Source organism: Pempheris klunzingeri, chromosome 18 (assembly GCF_042242105.1).
Source record: "Pempheris klunzingeri isolate RE-2024b chromosome 18, fPemKlu1.hap1, whole genome shotgun sequence".
NCBI classification, from domain to species: domain Eukaryota; kingdom Metazoa; phylum Chordata; class Actinopteri; order Acropomatiformes; family Pempheridae; genus Pempheris; species Pempheris klunzingeri.
The window spans coordinates 22181789-22204734 of NC_092029.1; the positions used below are offsets into that span (position 1 = coordinate 22181789).

The following is a 22946-nucleotide window of genomic DNA, read 5'->3' on the forward strand; positions in this document are numbered from 1 at the left end:
TGGGTTGACAGCCCAGCTTTAGAGCATAAGTCTAAACGTAAGTAACCCTTCTTCCAATCAAATATCAACTGACAGTAGCAAATAATTAGGTTGTGTCAATCATTCTTTGTCATTTAAAATGAGAATTAGTCTTCAGTCTATATTTAATAATATATTGAATAATAATATGTATTTAGAATGTTATTCATATTTCATATTTTACATTCCAAAATTGTGTGGAGCAGAGAATTGTTCAATCTGAATTAAGACGTTACAAAATGAAGAATGGAGTCTGTTTCTTTATGTTCCATAAACTGGGATGTGAGTTGATATTTCAGAAGGTGTGAAGTGACTCCAGGTGTGACGGCTCCATTTGCTAGTTTGCATTTATGTTATGAGGTGTCTGGGTTGTCCTCTGCAGGTTCAGGTGGCTCTTGTGGTCTGTACATGAAGGTGAGAAGGAATAAAGCCACATCATAAGAACACCAATAGGCCGTGTGTGAGGTTACTGCTGACCAGTAGCGGCTCTCCACCAAACCCTCCCGCAGCTCAAAGTCAATGCGTCTCTCCAGTTCCACTGCAAGACAGGAAATGACAGATCAGTACCCAGTGGCACAAAGATGATGGTCATTCTGAGAGTTCTGGTGGTCATGTTGTCATGTTAATGTCCGTGTATGTTTCTGAACAGTTCTTAACATGACTGACACTGGCAATTAACAGTATGCAAGTATGTTAGGATCTAGACTCAGATCGTATAGAGCTGCTTTCTCCTCACAGGAGCAGTGCCTTGTGCTGAAATTGGACTTCAAATATTGAGACTGACAGAACAGTATGACATATCAACACAAAGCATGTTCATTAAACTACACAGTCGGAAAAATCTGCCTCACACTTAACTCTCCACAGAAAAGTCTGTGTGACATTGTGTGATGTGACAGGTCCACTGATAAAAGTCTGCCAGGGTTTGTTGATGGGGGTGGGGGCAGAGAGATGTTGACAAAAATGACTTCTCGTGTCCAGCTGCAGGTAAAGTTTCTCATCAAAAGCACAGTACTTACACGAGGTGCTGTCCATGACAGCTGAGGTGGACTGGGACATGGCAGACTCCACCTCCCTCCTCTCCTCCTCTATGTCTTTGTCCTTCTCTTCGCTCTCAGTCACCGACGCTCCTTCCTCTCCTGATGTCACGTTGTCCACCTCAGAGGCTCCACCCTCAGAGTCTGACGGCTCCTCTTCCACTCCGCCCACCTGGCCACTGGAGCGGGAAAAGCGGGAAAACAGGATTCCCCCGATACCCTTTCCGAGGCTTGCAGCACCTGAGGGGCGTTAAGATTCATGCAACACATCATTTGTTAATTTCAAGTATCAATTCACAGAGTGAGCATTCCTGTGGAGGCTGCAGGGCCGACTGAGCCCTCTGGCAGGCAACACCTCTCTCTCACCCTGACCTATTGTATGGTGGCATGACCTGATCTTCAGATCATGAGGCCAGCAAGAAGATGATTTTCATCTGCTATTAAATTACTCTAAAAAGAAAAGCTCCCCCAAACAAATCACCACCTTATTGTGGTAGGGGGTTGTGTGCCCCTGTGACCCTGGAAGCTGTATTGTCAGGGGTAACAGCCCCTGGTAGGCTCCTCCCAAGGCAAGGTTCTAGGAGAGATAGTTAGAGCAATTAAAAAAAAAAACCCTATATGAAGCGGGCTTATATGGACGTGGAATGTCACCTCTCTGGTGGGGAAGGAGCTGGATCTGGTGTGGGAGGTTCACATCTATGCACAGCGCCCGATCTGGATACGGCGGCTCAGGAAGGTAAAACAGGACTTGGCTCAGGCTGTGTTAAGCAGGGGGTGATAGCTGCTGACCCAGACTGGGGATATCGTCGGGAGGTGGTATCAACACTTTAAGGAACTCCTGAACCTGACCAACAAGTCCTCTGTGGAGGAAGCAGAGTCTATCCCTGGTCGAGGTATCCGTGGTAAGTAAGAAGCTTCTCGGTGACAAGGCGAGGAGATTCGCCCTGAAATGCTGAAGGCTCTGGACATTGTTGGGCTGTCTTGGCTGACACACCATTTGAGTGTTGCATGGAGGTCGGGGACAGTACCTGTAGAATGGCAGACGGGGGTGGTGGTCCCCATTTTCAAAAAGGGGGACTGGAAGGTGTGCTCCAATCATCAGGGTATCACACTGCTCAGCCTCCCTGGGAAGGTTTACTGCAGGGAGCTGGAAAGAGGCTCTGAATGATGAATGATGTTGAACTTCAGATTCCAGAGGAACAATGTAGATTCCGTCCTGGTCATGGAACAGTGGACCACTTCTTTACCCCTGTGGTGTTGATGGATGGTTCATGGGAGTCTGACCATCCAGTCTGCGTGTGTTTTGTAGACTTCGAGCACTGGGGAAACATGGGGTCCCGATTCCGGTGCAACCAGCTATCCAGTCCCTATATTACCAAAGTGAGAGCTGTGAGAGCACATTCTCAGTGGGTGCTGGACTCCGCCAAGGCCGTCCCTTTCTCTCCAAGATCCTTTAGAAAGTAGTAGCCAATCAGCTGTTTAATCTTCTAATTACCAATAGTCTATTTTGAGGACTTTCAGTCAGGTTTCACTCCCATGATGCACTGGGCTCCTCTCTCCTCCTCTTCCTCTCCATCCTTCTGCTCCATGTCTCTTTAATGTCTGTTACTAACTTGCTATCTTCCCCGGAGCCTTTCTGTGCTTCTCTCATCCCTCAGGTTCCTGTGGATCCTGGTCCTGGTTCTCCTGCTGTGGTTCTCAGGTTCCTGTGGATCCTGGTCCTGGTTCTCCTGCTGTGGTTCTCTAGTTCCTGTGGATCCTGGTCCTGGTTCTCCTGCTGTGGTTCTCAGGTTCCTGTGAATCCTGGTCCTGGTTCTCCTGCTGTGGTTCTCAGGTTCCTGTGGATCCTGGTTCTCCTGCTGTGGTTCTCTGGTTCCTGTGGATCCTGGTCCTGGTTCTTCTGCTGTGGTTCTCTGGTTCCTGTGGATCCTGGTCCTGGTTCTCCTGCTGTGGTTCTCTGGCTTCATGAATCACTGCTGAGGATCGTCAACCACCGACACTTTTTACAGATATTAGTCCTGTTATTATTATTCAGATATGAACTATTGTCAGTGCTATAGTTACTGTTAGTATTTTGGTTGCTGTTTGTTTTGTCTCTCTCTCTCTCTCTTCTGAGCCGCTCTTTATAGAAAGCGTCTTGAGACCTGAATTGGCACTATATAAATAAAGATTGATTGATTGATTGATTGATTGATTGATTGATTGATTGATTGATTGATTGATTGGTTGATTGATTGATTGATACCTATTAACTGTATAATGATTGAAAGTAAAGCCGCTGCTCCTCTGTGTCGTAAGGTCAGGATGCCTCCTCTTGTAGGTCTTCAGTACGTCTGGCTGGGAGAAGATCCAGGGAAAGAACCAGAACTCAGTGAGGAATTATATATCCCATCTGACAGGGAGTGGCTCAGGATCCCAGAGAAGAGCTGGAAAGCGTTGCTTGGGAGAAGGACATCTGGGGCGCACTGCTTAGCAGCATCCATCCAAGAAAATGGATGGATGGATGGATGGATGGATGGAAAGAGGTGGTCAAAGCAAGAAACTAAATCTGACATTAAAGGAATAGTATGATATTTTGGAAAACTTGGAGACTTGTATTATAGGATTGGATGATGGATATGCCTCTCATGCCAGTATGGTGAATATGAAGCTGATTAGCTTAGCTTAGCACAAACACTGGAAGGGGGAAACACCAAGACTTACTTTGACATGTGTCTGACATGTAGAAAACACAGCTAGTAGTAATAGTAACAATGACTCACATCTACTGAATAAAATAAAACACCCGTCATCAGTTTATAATGTCCTATAACATGCTTTTAGTGTCCACTCTCCATCTGAGAGGTCTCCAACCTAACATCACGTGAGTCCAGGAGACTGGAGCTAATTGCTTCTATTGATTTGTTTAGACCATTCTTACTGCTTGCATTGCTACAATATCAGCAGTGCAAGCAGCTCCTATTTCCTTCAGGTCAGATCAGGTCCACAGTGAATACGTGGCTGCCATGACTGAAAGGGCAGATTTTCAGTCAGGTTTCACGTCCATCGCAAGTCTTTTCCTGTTTTTATATTTCCTAAATTGGTTCTTAACCATGAGAACAAAAACACCACTTATATTATGTTCTACTGGATCCAACATCCATGCAGCCATACCCCTCCCTGTGTGCTCACCCATGATGCTGGCCTTTCCCAGGCTGGTGATGGATTCTCCATAGTGCCGTCGGGCCTGGGGTGGAGAGGTGCAAGGGCTGGGGATGCTCTCTGAGTCTGAGACAGATGCAGTCTCCTTCTGCAGGTTGAGCAGTGTGGGCCGGATCTGATCGTATGGTGTCGGGCTGACAGTGTTATACCTGCACATCACATCGACATCAACCGCAGCTCATTAAAACATCCTCATCCTCAAGTGGACATTCATCTTCAGTCATAGCTGGGTTATTTAATAACAGACAGACTGTCACACGATAATTATTACTTTTTAAAGCTTATTAGTGTTTATTAGAGTAAAACCATTCTTATTTCACAAATAACAGATGAGAAGGGAGGGAGAGACAGAAACATAAGGTGAACTGATTCTCTTGATCACAGCATCTACTACTTTGGTAAGTTCACAGGAGAATTCATTAATATCCAACATATTATCTGCCATATACATGACTTGTCTTACCAGTGAATCTGAACGGGTGCAATGTTACTGTAGTGCTTTAAGATAAGAGGCTCCAACCTGTATGCCTGAAACAAACAAACACAGATGCTTTAGCATACAGGGGTGCTCACATCACTTCTTAGATTATTTCAATGTAACTGCCTGTTCTATTCAGTTGTGTAATACAGTGACAACACCACTATATAACATGTTTGTAACAAGCCATAAACCACCCCTTTAAATCTGACAAAAGGCTGGTCATAAAAGTGGGTGATGACTGGTGAAGCAGGATAGTGACAGACTCAGTTGTGGGTTCTGTAGCTCACCACGGGGTCTGTGGGATGGAATATGTTGAAGAGGCGTTTGCAGATAGACGTGGGGAGGATGTGGTCCTGCACAACATTGTTTCCAGGCCGGATTCCTCGCAACGCCAAGAAAACAGCCAGAGGAGAGCCCATGCAGAAGAAATTTTCTACCTGCAACATTGAGTACAGGGTCAATACCACGTGAGAGAATAAGAGACAGCCCCCCCCATTCACATCCACATCAGTGAGTCTGCAATCTATATGACTGCAACTCCTCCAGCTGATTCTTCACTCAACTCCACTAAATGTGAGCTGAATCAAATGAAACCAGTCTGCAAAGTCTGCATCACTGTGCCACGCTTTTAAACTGGCTGCAGGGGACACCTACTGTTCACCATTTTAAATGAATGTGCTGGCTACTCAGTATCAGCCTGTATCTGAAATGAGTAACTATAGCAACAGGGCAAAGTCAAAGCCTCTGTTTACAATTTATTGAAATATGTTAACAAGCTAACTTATTTCCAACAGTGAGTGTCTTCTTTCAGGTCCTCATCCTCTGAACACATCAGGATGGAGACTGTAACACACAAGCTGCAGGAAGTACACTGCCCCTCTGACCTCACTCAGACTGTGGATCACATTCGCCATTCAACTCAAGTAGATCAAGCACCAACAAGAAGGAAGTTGGATTTCTAAAAATGATGGTTCTGGAATGTGATTGCCCCAAGTTTTATTAGGAACTCAAACTTTGAGTAGTTTTCTCGTAAGAGGTTCAAATATTTTGACCTCCAAGTTGTATGCAATGCAGAATCATAACATTTGTAGTTTTAATCTGAATATTTGTAGTTTGAATCAGAAGGGTTAGTAGTTTTAATGCAGTTCAATGATTCAAAGATCAGATTCAAAGGGTTTGTCCTTGTAATATTGTAGCTCGGTCACATGTAGGTAGACAGGTCACTGCTGAGAGATACAGAACAGTCCAACACTTGTCAGCTTTACCTGGAATTTTAAGGCTGGCACTGCAACACAAGATGAGGTCTGCAGACCCTGGAACTGATCCTCCAAGTCCCTCAACCTGGGATGATGAATAACATACAGAGATTAAAGTGACTCAAAGAGATGATAGTGACATACTTGTTCGGCAGTCTTATATTAAAAGGGACATATTTTCCTAAAACCTTATGCAAGAAGGAGAGTAGACTCTAATCAAATCAAATGAAATCAAAATGTTACTTAATTATCAAAAAGAGAAACTCGTTTGATCATTGAGGTGCGACTCCCTGCAACCAACTATTTTTTGCTAGTTTGGTGACCCCAAAGTCACGTAGTGTAAATCTGAAGGGTTCGGTGTAGAAGAGGAATACGTAGTCAGCAGGTGATACACAACTATAAGGATGTAAGACCAAGGTTTTAATTATAGGACAAAATTCAGGAAGAGATACTGTGCACTTGAAAACTTAAAACCCCTGGTACAAATGCCAGGCCCCTAGTAAAGAGTCTCAGAATGTTTCTACACCAGGATCAGTATTATCAATATCAATATAAAATTGCTATCTTTCACCATAAAGAAATATTCTAAAGTGCAGCAGTTTCTCTCTTCAGCAGACACTGAGAGACTCCCTTACCACTGATAAGCTTCATTACTGCAATGGTCTACTTTAAGCTACAGGTGTGCTGATGTGTGCTGACCAACACCACACACCTGTCTCACAGTCCTGTCACTGTTTGCTTGTCAGTTTTAGAATAGATGAGATCAGCCCCCATCTCTGTACTCCACCCTTGCGTCATGCCCCCGCCTCTTTTGGGTGAGCGGCTCCTCTAATTGAGCTGGTGGTAAATTCAAATTCAATTTAATAGCATGAAATAAGAACACTGCAACGCTTTTTTAGCTCTCAGGAGCCCAAATCCTACTCCAGTCAGGGAAACGGCCATGTCATGCTGTTGCTGTCGTTCTATAGATGAAAATAACAAAATAGGGCTTGATGAGTGGCCTTTCAGTCTCCCAGAAGCCACAGGCGTGTATTGCTGAAACAGTTTGTAATGAACAATAAAGAGTATTACTTAATGTAATATGTGACGATTCAAGTCCATATAGTGTCATGATGATGGAATAAATGTAGCATTTAGACACACTTGGAATTTGGATTATTATGTTGATAGTCAGGATCTAAAATGTCTTCAGGGACCAGGCAGATGAGGCTGTTTTACTTGGTATGTGTTTCAATAAACCAGGGGAGAAGCCAGCATGCAGCAGTCAGTGCTAACACCCTAACGTTAGCTGTAATGTAACAGTCATTTGAGTCGCGAAAAAGAATGAAGCGGCTTTTTGACACGCTGCTACTAGTTTTCCTGATGCATTTACAGCGCCTGTGTTCAGCCGGAGGAGGCTGTGGTCGTTCTGGCGGCAGTGACGTGACATGTGCTGGCTCTCATGTATAGATTCTAAGGTCCTTTTATGGTTGTTAAAATCATTCAGTGGAGTAGCGAGTAGAGTTTTTGTATTGTTGTATCAGTATTGTATTGGTAAGCACATTGTGTTGCAATTGATTTGATTTGATTTGATTTGATTTGATTTGATTTGATTTGATTTGATGTGATTTGATTTGATTTGATTTGATTTGATTTGATGTGATGGGAATAAGGGTTACATTCTGGCTGGTCTGACCGTTTGAGTGAAAGTGATGGAGTATGGTTTTTCATCCACAGCCAGGTTCAGAAAAGGTGCCCTACTGGTAAATATGACCTCGGCAATAGAAAGTGTACAGGGACTGGCACATTTCAGGTCGACTTTATGCCACACCAGATGTGGAGTTTAACCCCACCTGTTCCTGAACAACAACCGGTGCAGTACCTGAGGTGTGTGAGCCTCAGCTGCTCCTGAAGGTAGCGCTCCTCATCGCTCGGCCAGCGGACCTTCGTCTCCTCCGGGTCCGGTGCTTCTTGATGATGAAAGCGCACAGGGTCCCAGCCCGTCATAATGTCAAAGGTGATGACGCAGCCCAACGAGTGTGACACTATGGACACCTTCCCATTTTTCTCAAAGTCTGGATTCCGTGAGCAGAAGAGTGAGTACAGACGATTGAGCTCCAGAGTCAAACCCCTGGTGATCTATGCACACACACGGACACACAACAACACACACAGAGAGGTTTGTGAGGTACAAGCCTCTGATGCTACTTTTAACAGCTTCAATGAGATTGTTAGATTAGTTTATGTTTGATGCTCCATAGTCTTGATGAATTATTTCACAGTGAGGCAGTTGAGCATAATTTAGTGTTATACATTCATGTTGGATTAAAACACTTTAAGATTTAGGTGTGAGTGAGCAGAGTTGGTCCAGACTCATGTGATAAACGCTCCCAAACCGCCAGAGGGGTGTCAAAGTGTAGCAGCACAGCTGTGAGGAGACAGAATGAGGCTGGATGTGTGTCTGTAAGACACATCTGTAGTCACCTCGTCTCTGTACAGAGGGCTGGTGTAGTACATGATGTCCATGGCACTGCTGTTCAGCATGTCTCTGAGACCTCGCACTTTGTCTGGGGTGATGGAGTCCACCGTGTCTGCAAGGAGGACATACAAGCACATCCCACAGGAAAAAGGCTTTTTTATACTCTTTCATACCCTGATGACTCTGATCTAAACACATATCTTACTGTGACCATGATGTTCATGATGACTTTTCATAGTCACAGACTTGTGACCTCTGGCCACTCAGAATGTCACCTTACACAACCTTTTAGTCCATGACAAGGTATCGCAAAGACCTAAGGACCAACTTTCAGTGAAAACAGGGGTGGGTATTCATGGTCCCCAGAGGCTGTACCAGTGTCTCTTTCTCTAACCCAGTGGCTCCCGACCCTGGCCCTGGGGGCTCACTGCCCTGCATGCTGCCCTGCTCAGACAGCCAACCCTCACCCTTCCCACTTTCACCCACACATCATAAAATCTGCTGATAAAACTCCTCCTGCCCCCAAGGGGGTAAACCCAGTGAGCCTTTTCCTGACCACTTAGTTCAGAGAGACATCCAACACTTTTGGACACCTCCCAGCAGGCATGGCTTGTTTTCCAGCAGCTGAACACCAGTGTTTCCTGCCAACAGTTACACTGTGGACAGAACATGTAACGTTTATGTGTTACATAGTGGTAACCATGGTTACCATGTCATTGGTCTGGCTTTACCTAATACTGAATGAATCAGATGTGAGCCTGCTGTTTTCAAAGGTGGTAAGACGGGTCAGTACAGAATACTGTAAGTAGGCTTTTTACCTGCCAGTCACTGTCACAGACCCTGGCAGACCATAATGCCACTGCACACCTCCTGTGGAGAGACAGCTTTGTGTTGTTGATGTACCATACCTCCATCCAGAGCCAGTTTTGACCTCCACTCCACAGGAAGGAACTCTACATGCTCTGTGGTGCGATCAGAAAAGTGCTTCTCCTCCATCTTTCTCGCAGCGTCTCTCATCCTGCACACAAAACAAAGCAATGACTTCAGGGATTATTCTCATTCTTTTTTCCATTCTCTGTGCTCCCACTGTGTCTCACATGCTGGTGTTCCTGATGATGCGGCCCTGGTCCATCTTCTGGCCAATGCCGTGCACCACAAAGACGATGTGTGTTGTTTCAGGTGGTGTGTCCTCAGGTGCCGCCTCCTCCATATAACCCCGATGGAGACGTGTGCCACTGCTGGATGCTGGCGACATGAGAGGGATAGTCACTACCTTAGCTGATGTGTTTCACAGCAGTGAGTCTGTCTTTAGATTTCTGACACTGTCAGCTAAGAACTTCTAGACTGCTGTGGTCAAACCATTTTAACGACAAGGCAAATGTTACCTTCTTTCTGAAACTCAACATCACCAAGCTAACCATGTCACATGTTCATATATGGCCCTGATTTTCAGATTGCCCATTTATGCTGGTCATACTGCACGGAGCAGTGAGAGGGCACCATAGACGTTGAAAGTTGTAACCTACAAAATGTAGTAACACTTACAGTACTGTGCAAAAGTCTTAGGCCAGTGTGAAGAAATGCTGTAAAGTAAGAATGCTTTCAAAAATATAAAATTTCAATGTTTCTTTTTAACGATTTACAAAGTGCAAAGTGAGCGAACAGAAGGAAAATTCAAATCAAATCAATATTTGGTGTGACCACCCTTTCTAGGTACACTTGCACAAAGTCAGGGATTTTGTAGCATCATAGTCAGGTGTGTGATTAACCAGTTATACCAAACAGGTGCTGATGACCATCTATTTCATATGAAGGCTTCATTAACTGAAACACAAACAGCTGTAGGAGGATTAAAACTGGGGGAGGAACAGCCAAACATGGCCATGAGACTCAACTATGTATGAAAACAGGAAATGGGGAGCAGGAACATGGCAGCAGGTGCTCTGGACCGATGAGTCAAACTTTGAAATATTTGGCTGCAGCAGAAGGCCGATTGTTCACTGAAGGGCTGGAGAGCAGATCAATACTGTGAGTGTCTGCAGACAGCAGTGAAGCTGCTAGAGGCTCCTTATAAGTCTGGGGTGAGATGGGAGCCCTTATTTTCTGTTGATGCTATCTTGTTGCCATATTTCATACCTTCTAGTGTAAAGGTGTATTTCTGTCTATGCAAAAAAGACTATGTATCTTTTAAGTTGCCTCTTTACTCCACTTTTCTTCCTGCTTCAAATAAACACTGGCTGTGTTCAGAATCACACTCTAATGAACTATTCATCTTGAAATGATGTCTACTTGACTGTGTTTCAGCTGTATAAGGATTCATTTCTAAGTATGTAGCGTGAATGTACTCATCATACTGAACTGTACAGTTCTAACAGCACAGTGTGGCTGCTGAGAGGCTGGTTGGATACAATTATTAAGAATGATGGCAAATAGTGATACGTGGATCATGTACACAGAAATCATCCACCAACAGCCAACAGAATGGATCCTTTGGTCAAATGTAGCCCCCTCCACCGTCCCTGTAGGGTGGATTTCTTCTGAAATTATGTTAAGCAGAGCAGCAGCTCAGTCTGGGCTGTGTGTGTGTGTGTGTGTGTGTGTGTGTGTGCGTGTGTGTGTGTGTGTGTGTGTGTGAACTTTTGGATGTAATTACCATTAGATCCTGACTGATCCTGTCTGCGTGTCTGGAGATTTAAATAATCCATAATTTTAAGGTGCTTCGTGTGTAAATGTGCACAGCATCTCTTTAATGGGGAGGCGTGCTGATTGTTTCTGATGGAGGGGGGGGGGGGGTCGCTGCAGGTTTAATATCTTCCTCATTAGTGACGTGTTATTTCATCCACACTCAACCATCCACTGTTAATCAGTATGTTAAATCCTGAGGATGCAGTGTCTGTGCATCAGGCGCTGCTCAGCATGTTGCTGTTGACTTTTCCAAACGTCATTTTTCAGTGCTGTGAGCACCACAGACAACGTTTTTGTAATTTGTGCGAACTGAGTCTTTAATGCTGATGTTCAGCTCAGAAAGACTACATTCAACAACCATCAGGCTTGTAGAGATAAAATGGCCGTACAAGAGAAAGCAGCAGTAAACCACGCTCCAATGGAAGCCATGTGTCAGATGTAAAATACATTCTGGAATATTCCTGTAAACTGACACGTTTGTTAAACTCTCCAATAAAAGGTCATTTTTAAAAACTGAAACTGCTCTCCTCCCCTTACCCACACCTCCCTGTCTGCACTATAGTTTTGGTTCCCGGGGGCTAACTCCTGCTGTAGGAGACATGTCAGCACTGGTTAAACATCCCATCACATCTCCCCTCTTGTTTGTTTTTCCATGTACCTTTGGAGAAGCCCAGTTTCTGAGTGACGGTGCGTGCAATTTTGGAGGTGGTGGCGTCGCTGTACAGGTACACTTCGTCCACACTGTGCCAGTCCACGTGACTCCTGCTCAGCTTTGCACTGTGGATGGCTGGGAGACACTCACTCAGTGATTAACAGCAAATGACACACTTCATCCAGCAAAATTAATTTAGCTTTCCCCACAAGTGTGTGTGTGTGAGTGTGTGTGTGTGTGTGTGTGTGTGTGTGTGTGTGTGTGTGTGTGTGTGTGAGTGTGAGTGTGTGTGTGTGTGAGTGAGTGAGTGTGAGTGTGACACTCCATAGCAGTGAAGTCCATTTACAAAAGTCAGACAGTGTGTACACACACTCCTCCTCTCTCAGGTGAGCTTCCTACTGGTTCAGCTGGAGTCAGCTAAAATAACATCACCTGACTTGTTTTGTGGCCTTGTTCTGAATGGCAGTGTTAACCCTCCACCCACCCCCTCCCCCACGGGCACCACACACATGCATGTACACACAGTTACCTATTCACAGCACCTGCAGCCTCTATACACACACACACACACACACTCAACAAATCACCCGCCTTTATCCTCCTCGTCTGGCACACACACATATACCTCTCCCCGTCTACTTCCTACGTTCCTTACCATCCTTGCTGTCCACTGTGGTGGTCACCACCTCCATCTCGTAGGTGTCCCTCATCTGTTGCCCCCGGAAGCGGATGAGGTGCTCCATCTCGATGAGATCACTCTCGTCTTCCTCCAGGGGAAGCCAGGTCCCATCAATGAACCACTGGCCCCTCATCACAGGAATGCGGTCTTGCTCTGAAGGTGACCACATGACGAAAGGTTGTGCCTTATTTACTTCTCTCTCTTAAACAAAGTCCAGCAAACACACACACTTTAAATAAAAGGAGGGAACATGAAGAGATGGAAAGATAGATAGCGGGAACATAAAGTTAAAACAGTGAATACGAGTTAGTTTAGAAATAAAAATGATGTCAAAGACAGAACAGGAGCAGGGATTGAAAACAGTACAATGTGAAACTGTGCTGTCCAGTTTACTGCCACCATCAGGTCTATTAGTGGTTACACTGCATTAGTAATAACAGTGGAACTAAAACTATTTGACATTATAGTGTTGCTGGTGGGACCAGCTGCATGCAGGATGTTCCTCATGCTAAGACTATGTGTGTGTGTGTGTGTGTGCGTGTGTGTGTGTGTGTGTGTGTATGTGTCATCAGTCAATCAATATGTCTATAAACTGCAGCTTCTCCACGGTGATGTCGTGAGCTCTAAGAATTTTAGATTTTTGACAATTTTCTGACATTTTATTTCCCTATTGATTAAAAAACGAATGATAATGAAAATATTGTTACATTTGACTACATCAGCTACTGATGCTGGTAGGGTGCTAGTGATGCTGGTAGGGTGCTACTGATGCTGGTAGGGTGCTAGTGATGCCTCTAGGGTGCTACTGATGCCGATAGGGTGCTGCTGATGCCGATAGGGTGCTACTGACGCCGGTAGGGTGTTACTGATGTGGGTACGGTGCTAGTGATGCCTGTAGGGTGCTACTGATGCCGGCAGGGTGCTACTGATGCGGGTAGAGTGTTACTGATGCGGGTAGGGTGCTAGTGGTGCCTGTAGGGTGCTACTGATGCCTGTAGGGTGCTAGTGATGCCTGTAGGGTGCTACTGATGTGGGTAGGGTGCTAGTGATGTCTGTAGGGTGCTACTGATGTGGGTAGGGTGCTAGTGATGCCTGTAGGGTGCTACTGATGTGGGTAGGGTGCTAGTGATGCCTGTACGGTGCTACTGATGCCTGTAGGGTGCTACTGATGCCTGTAGGGTGCTACTGATGCAGGTAGGGTGCTACTGATGCCTGTAGGGTGCTACTGATGCCTGTAGGGTGCTACTGATGCCGGTAGGTGCTACTGATGCCGGTAGGGTGCTACTGATGCCTGTAGAGTGCTACTGATGCCTGTAGGGTGCTAGTGATGTCAGTAGGGTGCTACTGATGCCGGTAGGGTGCTACTGATGCCTGTAGGGTGCTAGTGATGCCAGTAGGGTGCTACTGATGCCGGTAGGGTGCTACTGATGCCTGTAGGGTGCTAGTGATGTCAGTAGGGTGCTACTGATGCCTGTAGGGTGCTACTGATGCCTGTAGGGTGCTACTGATGCCTGTAGGGTGCTACTGATGCCGGTAGGGTGCTACTGATGCCTGTAGGGTGCTAGTGATGCCTGTAGGGTGCTACTGATGCCTGTAGGGTCCTAGTGATGCCTGTAGGGTGCTACTGATGCCTGTAGGGTGCTACTGATGCCGGTAGGGTGCTACTGATGCCTGTAGGGTGCTAGTGATGCCTGTAGGGTGCTACTGATGCCTGTAGGGTCCTACTGATGCCTGTAGGGTGCTACTGATGCCTGTAGGGTGCTACTGATGCCGGTAGGTGCTACTGATGCCTGTAGGGTGCTACTGATGCCTGTAGGGTGCTACTGATGCCTGTAGGGTGCTACTGATGCCGGCAGGTTATTAGCAGTGCTAATAACAGCTCTATCATCACGGACAGAAATCATTGACATGCTCACGGTTCCAGTAAACGGGGTAGCATTCCTTCTCCCGGATGTCCACTTCATACAGCCCCCCTCTCACACACACTGCCTCCACGCTGATGCTGATGTCGTCCGGGTCCTTGATCTCCTCTGACACCGAGCGCCGCAGCCCTCCGGCCCGCTGCCCGCACGTCTCCGCCCGGACACCCCCACCGTCCACCGCCCCGGTGTCAGGCTGGATGTCGCCGGACCTGGCTGCCTCCTTCCCCTCGGGCTCGGCGTCGGACGGGGGGGCGGAGGCGGTCCTGACCTTGTCGGGGTTCTGCTCACAGAACCTCCGATAGACGACCTCGATTTTCAAAGAGTCGTGCCCGACGAACGGCTTCCACGTCCGCTTGTCCTCCTTGTAGAACCAGCGGACCTCCTCCGGCCCCAGCTCGGTGACGAACTCCCCGCGGTGCCTGGAGCTGTTCGACCGTATGCGCTTCTTGGTGGTGACGTTCCCGTCACTTTCGGTGTAATTTGGGTCGATGGACAGATACGATGAGGCCGAATATTCCTCCCCAGGCAGGCCCAACATCATGCCATCCTGGGATAACCGGTGCGAGTCTCCCCGTAACAGCGGCAGGTGTCTGTCCAAGTCGGGCTCCGCTGGATCCCGGTCCCGGTCCCCGGCAGCGGCGCCGTCTCCCATCGGACTGTCGTCGTAGCCGGACACAAACACATCATTTGCCATGTCCCATTCACTGCTGCTGACAGAGTTATTCTCCGAGCTCTGCTGGCGGACGGTCGGTTTCTCCTTCACACTGCTCATGGTGTGACTGAGGAGGAGGCAGCAGCCCGATAAAACAATGATACCGTGTAACACCGGATTAGCGGCTCCTCTGTCCCCAGCTGGAACATCTGTCTACCGTTACCGAGCTGCTCTGACCCCGACTACAGGTTTTACCACTATAGACTGAGACTTAAAAACACGTCTAAACGCCACATATTCCTCCTGCTGGCCGGCCTGCTCAGACTGCCGCTCATATTCCCGTTTAGTGGTGATAAACGCTGGAGTGATGAATGGAGGCTGTAGCTAGGAGGGTAATCTCAGCCGCTCCGAGGCGTCAAGGTAACGAGACACATCTCACTTCCGGTTCAAACATTCAAAATAAACGCAGCATCAACGAGAGTGGACTAGCGAATCAGTCAGTACACAGCAAAGTAAAAAGGAATGTACATTTACTGAAGACAAAACTGTCTAAGTGGTTTTGCTGTTGTCATTTTCAGAACATATCCTGCGGCCTGCTCTTTCAGGTTTACTTTAACCTTTAAGCTTTTAATTTGAAGGCATGCTCACAGTCTTAATACATTTGTTCTAACTGGCTTTCTCCGGTTCGCTTCATACGTTAGTGTAAACACGGGGAACTAACTCGTTTCGATATGTTTAGCGAGTATAATGCAAAATAAAATGACCGTCAGGCTGTTTTGCGGCTAATAATACAGTTGTGCTAGATTTGGAATAACATAATCTGTTGTACACTTTCTATACCTTTTGGGCCACCGTAGTTTCACCCGAGGAGTTCCTGTCATGGCCGCCCTGGAAAGTGTTTACCAGAGGATTGTTTAATTACTTGGCTTTTTCTGTCACACAAATTCTATGAAATGGCAGCGGTTTTTCTTGTGACCTTGTATGAGTACTCGCCCCTCTTTTACATTAGTGTGGTTTCTTTGTGTTTCGTTGTCACCGCCGCCATGGTGCTCGGCTGGTAAGTGCTAGCCCAGTTAGCTTAGCCACTGCCCCGGTAACAACAGTGGGGTACAACCAGCTCCCTTTATGCGCACACTCTTCCATCCTCACACACATGACCTCCACGTGTATGTGGATGTTGTTATCAGTAAGATTTGGCTCGTGGACATAACTATAAAGCAATACATCGCCGCAGTTCTCTAACATGAATTCTAGCCAGCTGTAATTACATGTTATACAGTCAGCTGTCATCTGACACACACACACACACACACACACACACACTGTATCAAACAGCTGACAAAGACAGAAATATGATCATATTCGCATTTCTCATACATCATATATGATGTATGAGAAAGTAAACGTCATAAATAAGCTTCGCAAAGATAGACAAAAGTAAATGTGGAGTTATTATAAACAAATAGGTGAATATATACCTCACTGTAACCCTGACCAGCAGCATACTAGATACAGGCCAGGTGTTTGTGTGCATTGTCAACAAACACAAATAGTGCAAAGAATCAATATTAAATAGGTAATAGATTACCTCAAGAAGTGGGTAGTTGTGGCCAGTATGTTCATGCACGGTCTATACAGCATGAAGGTTGTATATTGACTGTGTTGGATGATGAATGTGTGTGTTTTAAACCATAAAGATGTCATTTATACTTTGTTGTGTCTGCAGGTTTGGCTTTGATGTCCCAGTGATCCTTCGCAGCTCTGATGAGGCAGAGTCCACACTGCCAACCCCTGAGAAGCAAATGGTTCAGGTGACCAATCCCTTCACGCTGGAGATGGGCTCCGGGCCGGCATCTGTCACCGGTGAGTGGAGTCTTCATCAGTGGCATAACACAGGAAGTGGGAGGTAGGAGATGGCCTGACCTGGATTTAAAGAGTCTGGGGACGTTGCATGCTGTCTCCATCCAACAAATATGGTGAAGGTTTACTAGGGAACCCAAAGTACTACACGTTCCACTGTGGTCACTGAACAGCTGCCACATGTGGACCACTGTACCTGAATCAGTACCAATATCAGTACCATCAGTACCTGTATCCTTGATACAGGTATCATTTCTGTTTCTGTTTCTGTTGTGGGGCTGGAGGCATTCATGTGATTGTATGAAAATCATCAATGAACTTATACGACTATAAATGTGCAAAGTTCCAACTGTATAAATCCAACAATACCTACCTGTTTGTAGCACCCTCATCTTTTGTGTCCCAGGCAGTGATAACATTAGCAAACACTCCTTGCAGATGGTGTGTCAGTGAGGCCGTGCTGTCTGGAGCCCTGTGTCCTGAGCTGTTTCTGGGGCTGTGAGGTCAGCGCCCTGCAGAGAGGGCTGCAGGCCCACCAGCACGGCTCCAGGCTCAGCACCCAGCAACACTTCCAGGAAGCCCTGCACCTCCGCTACTACCACTGCCAGAGCTTCCGGTATCCTTTACAGTCCTGACAATCACTCACACTCACAAGGATTGCTATAATGACAGGCATATGGCACACACACAGTCACACACACAGTCACACACACACACACATGCAGTCTGTGTACATGTATACATAGAGGTCAGCTCACCTAAATCACAAATGAGCATAAATTGGTGCCTCTGGTTTATCTGAGCATGCAGATGATATACATGGCAGACTGCTCTGCTGTTGCTTGACGTATACTGAGGTGGCGTCATGGTTATGTCGGTGTTTCCTATGGGAGGAATTAGTACTCCACAAAATAACACAAACCAAAATGGACCAAGAAATCATCGGTCATTTCGAAGTTAAGTGCCGCTCTAACAACAGTAATCAATCAAAGCAGTCAATATTCTAGTTTTATCGTGGTTCCATCATATGTTGTCATGATGGCACAGAGATTTATTTATTATTTGTAGCTTACACACATTGTTCCTACAGTAGCTCCTGCTGTTAGCCTCTTTGACGTGCCCCCCCCCCCCCCCCCCCCCCCCCCCCCCCCAGAATCGGCAGTGAGGACAGAGAGGAACGACACACACAGATTCCTGCTGAACGAGGGATCACAGATTTTGGCCCGCTGCCAAGGGGCTGCTACCCTCTTGTGGCTGTGCTGACGCTGGCTGATCCCGAGGCCAGAGACACGTACGACATCGTGAGTCCGTCTCCTGTTCCATGAGCTGCTTTAATAATCGACTGCATCAGTTTGTCAGTCTCATCTCCACAGAGACGCCTCCAGGACCTTTAGCTGAGCTTAGCACAAACACTGAACTGCAGCAAAGCGAGTCAAGAGTGTGTGTGTGGAGTCCCATCGCATCCAGCAGAGCAGCCCAAGCTCTCTAGGAAGAAAATTAAACAAAAAACCTTGGCACAGAAAGGAGAAACTTCCAAACAAGTGATTCAAAACCACTAATGAAAGAAAGCACTGATGCTGTTTTGTTCTTTCAGGTGGCCAGTGTGAGCGTACTTCATGTTCCCGATGACAAATACAGCCTTTCTGCGCGGGTTCTCTTTCAGTATCTTCTCACCTCACAAGGGAACATGTATGAGCTAAAGGTACGTCACCTTCCTTCTTCTCTGTCATACCCACAGTCAGCTTTTCCTCAGGGAGGGGGGGTCAAATCAGCTGATAGACAGTGCATTATTAGCAAGGTCAACAGAAACAGTGTTTGGAGAAGTAGGCAGAGTGCAGCAACTATCTATCTATCTATCTGTCTATCTATCTATGTTATTTGCATATTGCCAAAGCATAACAGCATTATCTCCAGACTCTTTCCATAATGAGCAGCTCAGACCAAACTCTTTAATTAGAGAGAGACCAACGATTCAGGAACCTGAGGGATGAGAAAAACACAGAAAGGCTCCGGGGGAAGATACCAAGTTAGTAACAGACATTAAAGAGACATGAAGCATCAGGATGGAGAGGAAGAGGAGGAGAGAGGAGCCCAGTGCATCATGGGAGTCCCCTATAGCAGCATAACTAGGGGCTGGTCCAAGGCCTGATCCAGCCCTGAACTATAGGCTTTATCACTACGGAAGGTTTTTAGTCTACTCTTAAATGTAGAGAGGGTGTCTGCCCCCCAAACCCAAACTGGAAGGAGATTCCACAGGAGAGGAGCCTGATAGCTGAAAGCTCTGGCTCCATCACTACTTTAGAGGACTTTAGGAACCACCAGTAGGCCTGCAGTCTGGGAGCACAGTGCTCTAGTGGGGTAGTACGGTACTATAAGTTCTTTAAGATATGATGGAGCCTGAACATTAAGAACCTTGTAGGTGAGGAGAAGGATTTTAAACTCTGTTCTAGATTTAACTGGAAGCCAATGAAGAGAAGCCAGTACAGGAGAAATGTGGTCTCTTCTCTTAGTTCTCATCAGAACAGGAGCAGCAGCGTTCTGGACCAGCTGGAGAGTCTTTAAGGACTTATTGGGGCAGCCTGATAATAAAGAGTTACAATAGTCCAACCTAGAAGTGACAAATGCATGCCTTCTCCGTATTAACAGTTTTCATGTAAGTCAAATGTTGAATAATGAAAATCAAACAAAACGCTTACATGCAGCCTGTGTAAGGAGTTACTACCCAGCAGCCCGTCCTGTTGTTCAGTGCTTGCACGTGTCAGACGTTCTGAAGTGGCAGCAGAATTTGGTCTAGTTAAATGTATCAGTGGAATCAGAGCAGAAAACAATGTAAAGTAGCGGTGATGATGCAGGATGACAGTCTTCAGACCTGTCCTCTGAATGACTTACACTCTGTCTGTACAATGGCACGGTGTGTTGGATCAGTGTGAATGGAAACAGGACCAGAGGTTAAAGGCTGTGAAAGTGACCTCAGAATCACCCTCTCTATGGCCCCTGTGGACAGGAGGAATAATTCCAGCAGCCAATAATGTAATGAAAACATGTGAACCGTAAAGTGAAGGTCAGGTTAACTGGAGGTCCACAGAGGCCTCTGATGGTGGATGTGAACTGAGGACATGATGAGAGAGACAAACTGTGCAGCTCAGGCCAGCATAGGCTGACATTTAGTCCCCCGTGGGTCAGTCTTCAAAGGCACCGCATCCTCCATCTCAAATGATACAGCTGGAGAGCATCTTCATCAGACTCTGTGTCCGTCAGAGTCCACAGACTCTGACCTTTGCCCTGACACTATAGTGGTTATGTTTGAGCCTCAGAACAGTGAACTGTCCCGCTGGGATGGTTCTACAAATAGATCGAGCCATTGTTAGCATAGTGTCATCTCTGCTTTGACGAGTTCAAGTGTCCCTGTGAGAAACCATGTCCTCCCGTCTCCTGCAGCCTCTCTTCATGTCAGCTGACAGCGGGGGGGTGTCTGGGCCTCCTGATGCAGAGCAGAGCACCCCACCCAGCGAACCCAACAGTGAGGCCAGCAGAGTGGAGCAGAGTCCAGTGGAGGAGGAGGTGGAGGAGGAGGAGCAGCAGGAGGAGGAGGAGCAGGAGCAGGAGGAGGAGGAGGAGCAGGAGGAGGAGGAGCAGGAGCAGGAGGAGGAGGAGGAGCAGGAGGAGGAGGAGGGGAAGGAAGAGGCGGAGGGGGAGAGGGAGGAGGAGGAGGAGGAGGAGGACTGGTCTAAGGGCGGGGGCAGAGACTGTGTGGTGTGTCAGAATGCAGCAGTGAACAGGGTGCTGCTGCCCTGCAGACACGCCTGTGTGTGTGATAGCTGTGTGTCACACTTCCAGCACTGCCCCATCTGCAGGGCCTTCGTCCTGGAGTCCTTCACCCTGGCACAGGGACCCGCTGCACCGCTATGACTCCAGACTGAGCCGCTCAGCGCTGGTAAAGCATGACAAAATAATCCCTGACACCAAATCAGCTCTGCTGTAGCAAAAGATAGACAGAAACGTGGTTTTCACCCTGTGAGCACAGAGGGGACGTAGCCACCGTGACATCACCCATCGGTCTGTAGACTGCTGTCACCATCTTTGTGCTTTGGAGCTAGAAGTGACGCCTGATTTTTTCCCCCCACCCACATGTTGTGAAGACCCAAGTCAGATTAGGTGTAAACGTAATCCGCCTCTGATTGGTTAGTGAGCAGGTAGCCCCGCCCTAAAGCCCCCCCTCCCTTCCTGGTGTAGCTTCCTCTAAATGAACATCCTGCTGTGCTGAAGAAGACTGTAAACTAGAGACTGAGAGCAGAAACTCATCAGAAAATGTTGACTGAGCTGATAAACGGGAGAGAAGTCGCCTCATTTCCTCATTGACTTTGCTAGAGAGGACATCCTCACGTACTGCCACCACCGTCTGAGACACTGACCACAGAGAGAAAGATGGAGCAGATCACCATCAGCAGACTTCAGACTGTATCACTCTGAAGTATGCTGCAACAATACAGCTTCTCTGCATCACATGACTGTACTAATCACATGATGGTATTAATCACATGACTATTACAGTGGACTGAACTAGAACTGAATGAAAAATGTTTCTCACAAATGTAAATGAGCATGACCTCTTCCACACAGTGTGATCTGTTCCAGTGTTATTTGGAGGTAAACTGTAATTCTTAAATGTTTTAATGTTAAATATATATATGTGTGTGTGTGTGTGTGTGTGTGTGTGTGTGTGTGTGTGTGTGTGTGTGTGTGTGTGTGTGTGTGTGTGTGTGTGTGTGTGTGTGTGTGTGTGTGTGTGTGTGTGTGTGTGTGTGTGTGTGTGTGTGTGTGTGTGTGTGTGTGTGTTCCTCCTAACTGGACCTTCATGCCTTTCAGGGTCCTGAAGGGCATGAAGGTCCCCCCTCATCAGAAACAATCGGCACGACTCCCCATGTGCACATTTACACACAAGGCACCTTAACATGATGGCTTATTTGAATCTCCAGACACACAGACGGGATCAGTCAGCAGCAGAGTATTTATTAACCACAGACTATTACTTGGTAAACTCAGCGACACGATGGGGATGGTTAGCTCTGAACTGTAGGGAGGAGCTGTACAGACTGACGATGACTCTGACATGCTCATGCTCCTGTTGTTATGAGAGAACAGCAGATGTGAGCACTGAAGGAAAAACCCTGTGACTCCTCACAGCCTGGCGGGGGGGGGGGGGGTCTGGCTGTTCACCAGGGGCATCTCACAGTGGGTCAGGGCTTCATAGAAACATTTCAGTTGTATATTTGAAAGCCTTTATTCTTTAACTGAGATGCTGGTCAGTGTTTTCGAGGTATCGCACCACTGGCCAGGCTGACAGAAGAACTGGTGACCAGTCATGCAGGCACATCAGCAAGTAGAAGCAGCTTCTCGTTTTCTTGCCACTCTCTGCAGTGTGCTAAAATCATTTGTGCTTGTGTCTCCTCACTGTGTGTACACTTCCTTTTATTTCTAAAGCATTTATTTTATTTTATAAATCTGGAATAAACCCTTTTTGAGTTCATCTTCATTTTGGACATTCCTCATTTCCTAAAAGATGCTGCGCAACATTTAATGAAAACATATGTTCTTTCCTGCCCCGTGAGCTTTCCTCTGATAGCTCCACCTCTGCTGAGGCCCTCATCAGCATGTTGGTGTCATAGATGTGTGCTGTGAACACTGCAGTCTGTCAGGATCCAGCAACAGCAGGCAGACAGGCTGGTGGTGGACCAGGAGACGTCCAACACCCTCTTACGAACGAAAAGCCTTTTCAAACTGCTCACCGACAGATAAAATGTGCCTCACCTCCACCGTGCTGCAGTCGTGTCTCAGATGGCCTTTTACCACGGGCCCTGAAAAAGTATTCACCAGTCTGGGTCATCTCTCAGGAGCTCTTCTCACGGGGTCAAAGTGAAAGCTGAGCCTTGTACATGGGACTGTTAGCTTACATTGCCTGTCAATCAAATCAAACCACATTATGGATACAGTCAATACTACTAAAACTAAAGGGGGGGGGGGGGGGGATTTAAATCTGGTCACTTT

General features: G+C 46.8%; 2 protein-coding genes across 2 annotated transcripts; one reads left to right on the forward strand and one right to left on the reverse strand.

Annotated features, from left to right (window-relative positions):
* Nucleotides 1-251: 251 nt before the first annotated feature.
* Nucleotides 252-15273, reverse strand: ddhd1b (DDHD domain containing 1b). The gene is made up of 13 exons (XM_070849594.1): nucleotides 14384-15273; nucleotides 12444-12620; nucleotides 11795-11923; nucleotides 9549-9696; nucleotides 9360-9469; nucleotides 8457-8563; nucleotides 7855-8111; nucleotides 6003-6078; nucleotides 5025-5174; nucleotides 4720-4784; nucleotides 4227-4405; nucleotides 1038-1295; nucleotides 252-556 (listed from the first exon to the last, which is right to left on the reverse strand). The coding sequence occupies exons 1-13, from the start codon at nucleotides 15159-15161 to the stop codon at nucleotides 372-374; spliced, it is 2619 nt and encodes an 872-aa protein (XP_070705695.1). The 5' UTR covers nucleotides 15162-15273; the 3' UTR covers nucleotides 252-371.
* A 643-nt stretch (nucleotides 15274-15916) lies between these two features.
* On the forward strand, nucleotides 15917-22428 carry cgrrf1 (cell growth regulator with ring finger domain 1). Its single transcript, XM_070849401.1, has 7 exons — nucleotides 15917-16098; nucleotides 16768-16904; nucleotides 17340-17517; nucleotides 18055-18202; nucleotides 18496-18603; nucleotides 20340-20462; nucleotides 20604-22428. Exons 1-7 carry the CDS (start codon nucleotides 15995-15997, stop codon nucleotides 20808-20810), a joined length of 1005 nt encoding a protein of 334 aa, XP_070705502.1. The 5' UTR covers nucleotides 15917-15994; the 3' UTR covers nucleotides 20811-22428.
* The last annotated feature ends 518 nt before the right edge of the window (nucleotides 22429-22946 follow it).

What these genes read in the sequence shown, in the direction of transcription:
- cgrrf1 (XM_070849401.1), top strand. Translation starts at nt 15,995, where the DNA reads ATGGCAGCGGTTTTTCTTGTGACCTTGTATGAGTACTCGCCCCTCTTT. An exon ending in GCCGCCATGGTGCTCGGCTG is followed by an intron (nt 16,099 to 16,767) that starts GTAAGTGCTAGC and finishes TTGTGTCTGCAG; the next exon opens with GTTTGGCTTTGATGTCCCAG. An exon ending in AGAGTCCAGTGGAGGAGGAG is followed by an intron (nt 20,463 to 20,603) that starts GTGGAGGAGGAG and finishes GGGGAGAGGGAG; the next exon opens with GAGGAGGAGGAGGAGGAGGA.
- ddhd1b (XM_070849594.1), bottom strand. Translation starts at nt 15,161, where the DNA reads ATGAGCAGTGTGAAGGAGAAACCGACCGTCCGCCAGCAGAGCTCGGAG. An exon ending in CTACCCCGTTTACTGGAACC is followed by an intron (nt 12,621 to 14,383) that starts GTGAGCATGTCA and finishes GGTCACCTTCAG; the next exon opens with AGCAAGACCGCATTCCTGTG. An exon ending in GCACCCGTTCAGATTCACTG is followed by an intron (nt 4,406 to 4,719) that starts GTAAGACAAGTC and finishes TGTGATGTGCAG; the next exon opens with GTATAACACTGTCAGCCCGA.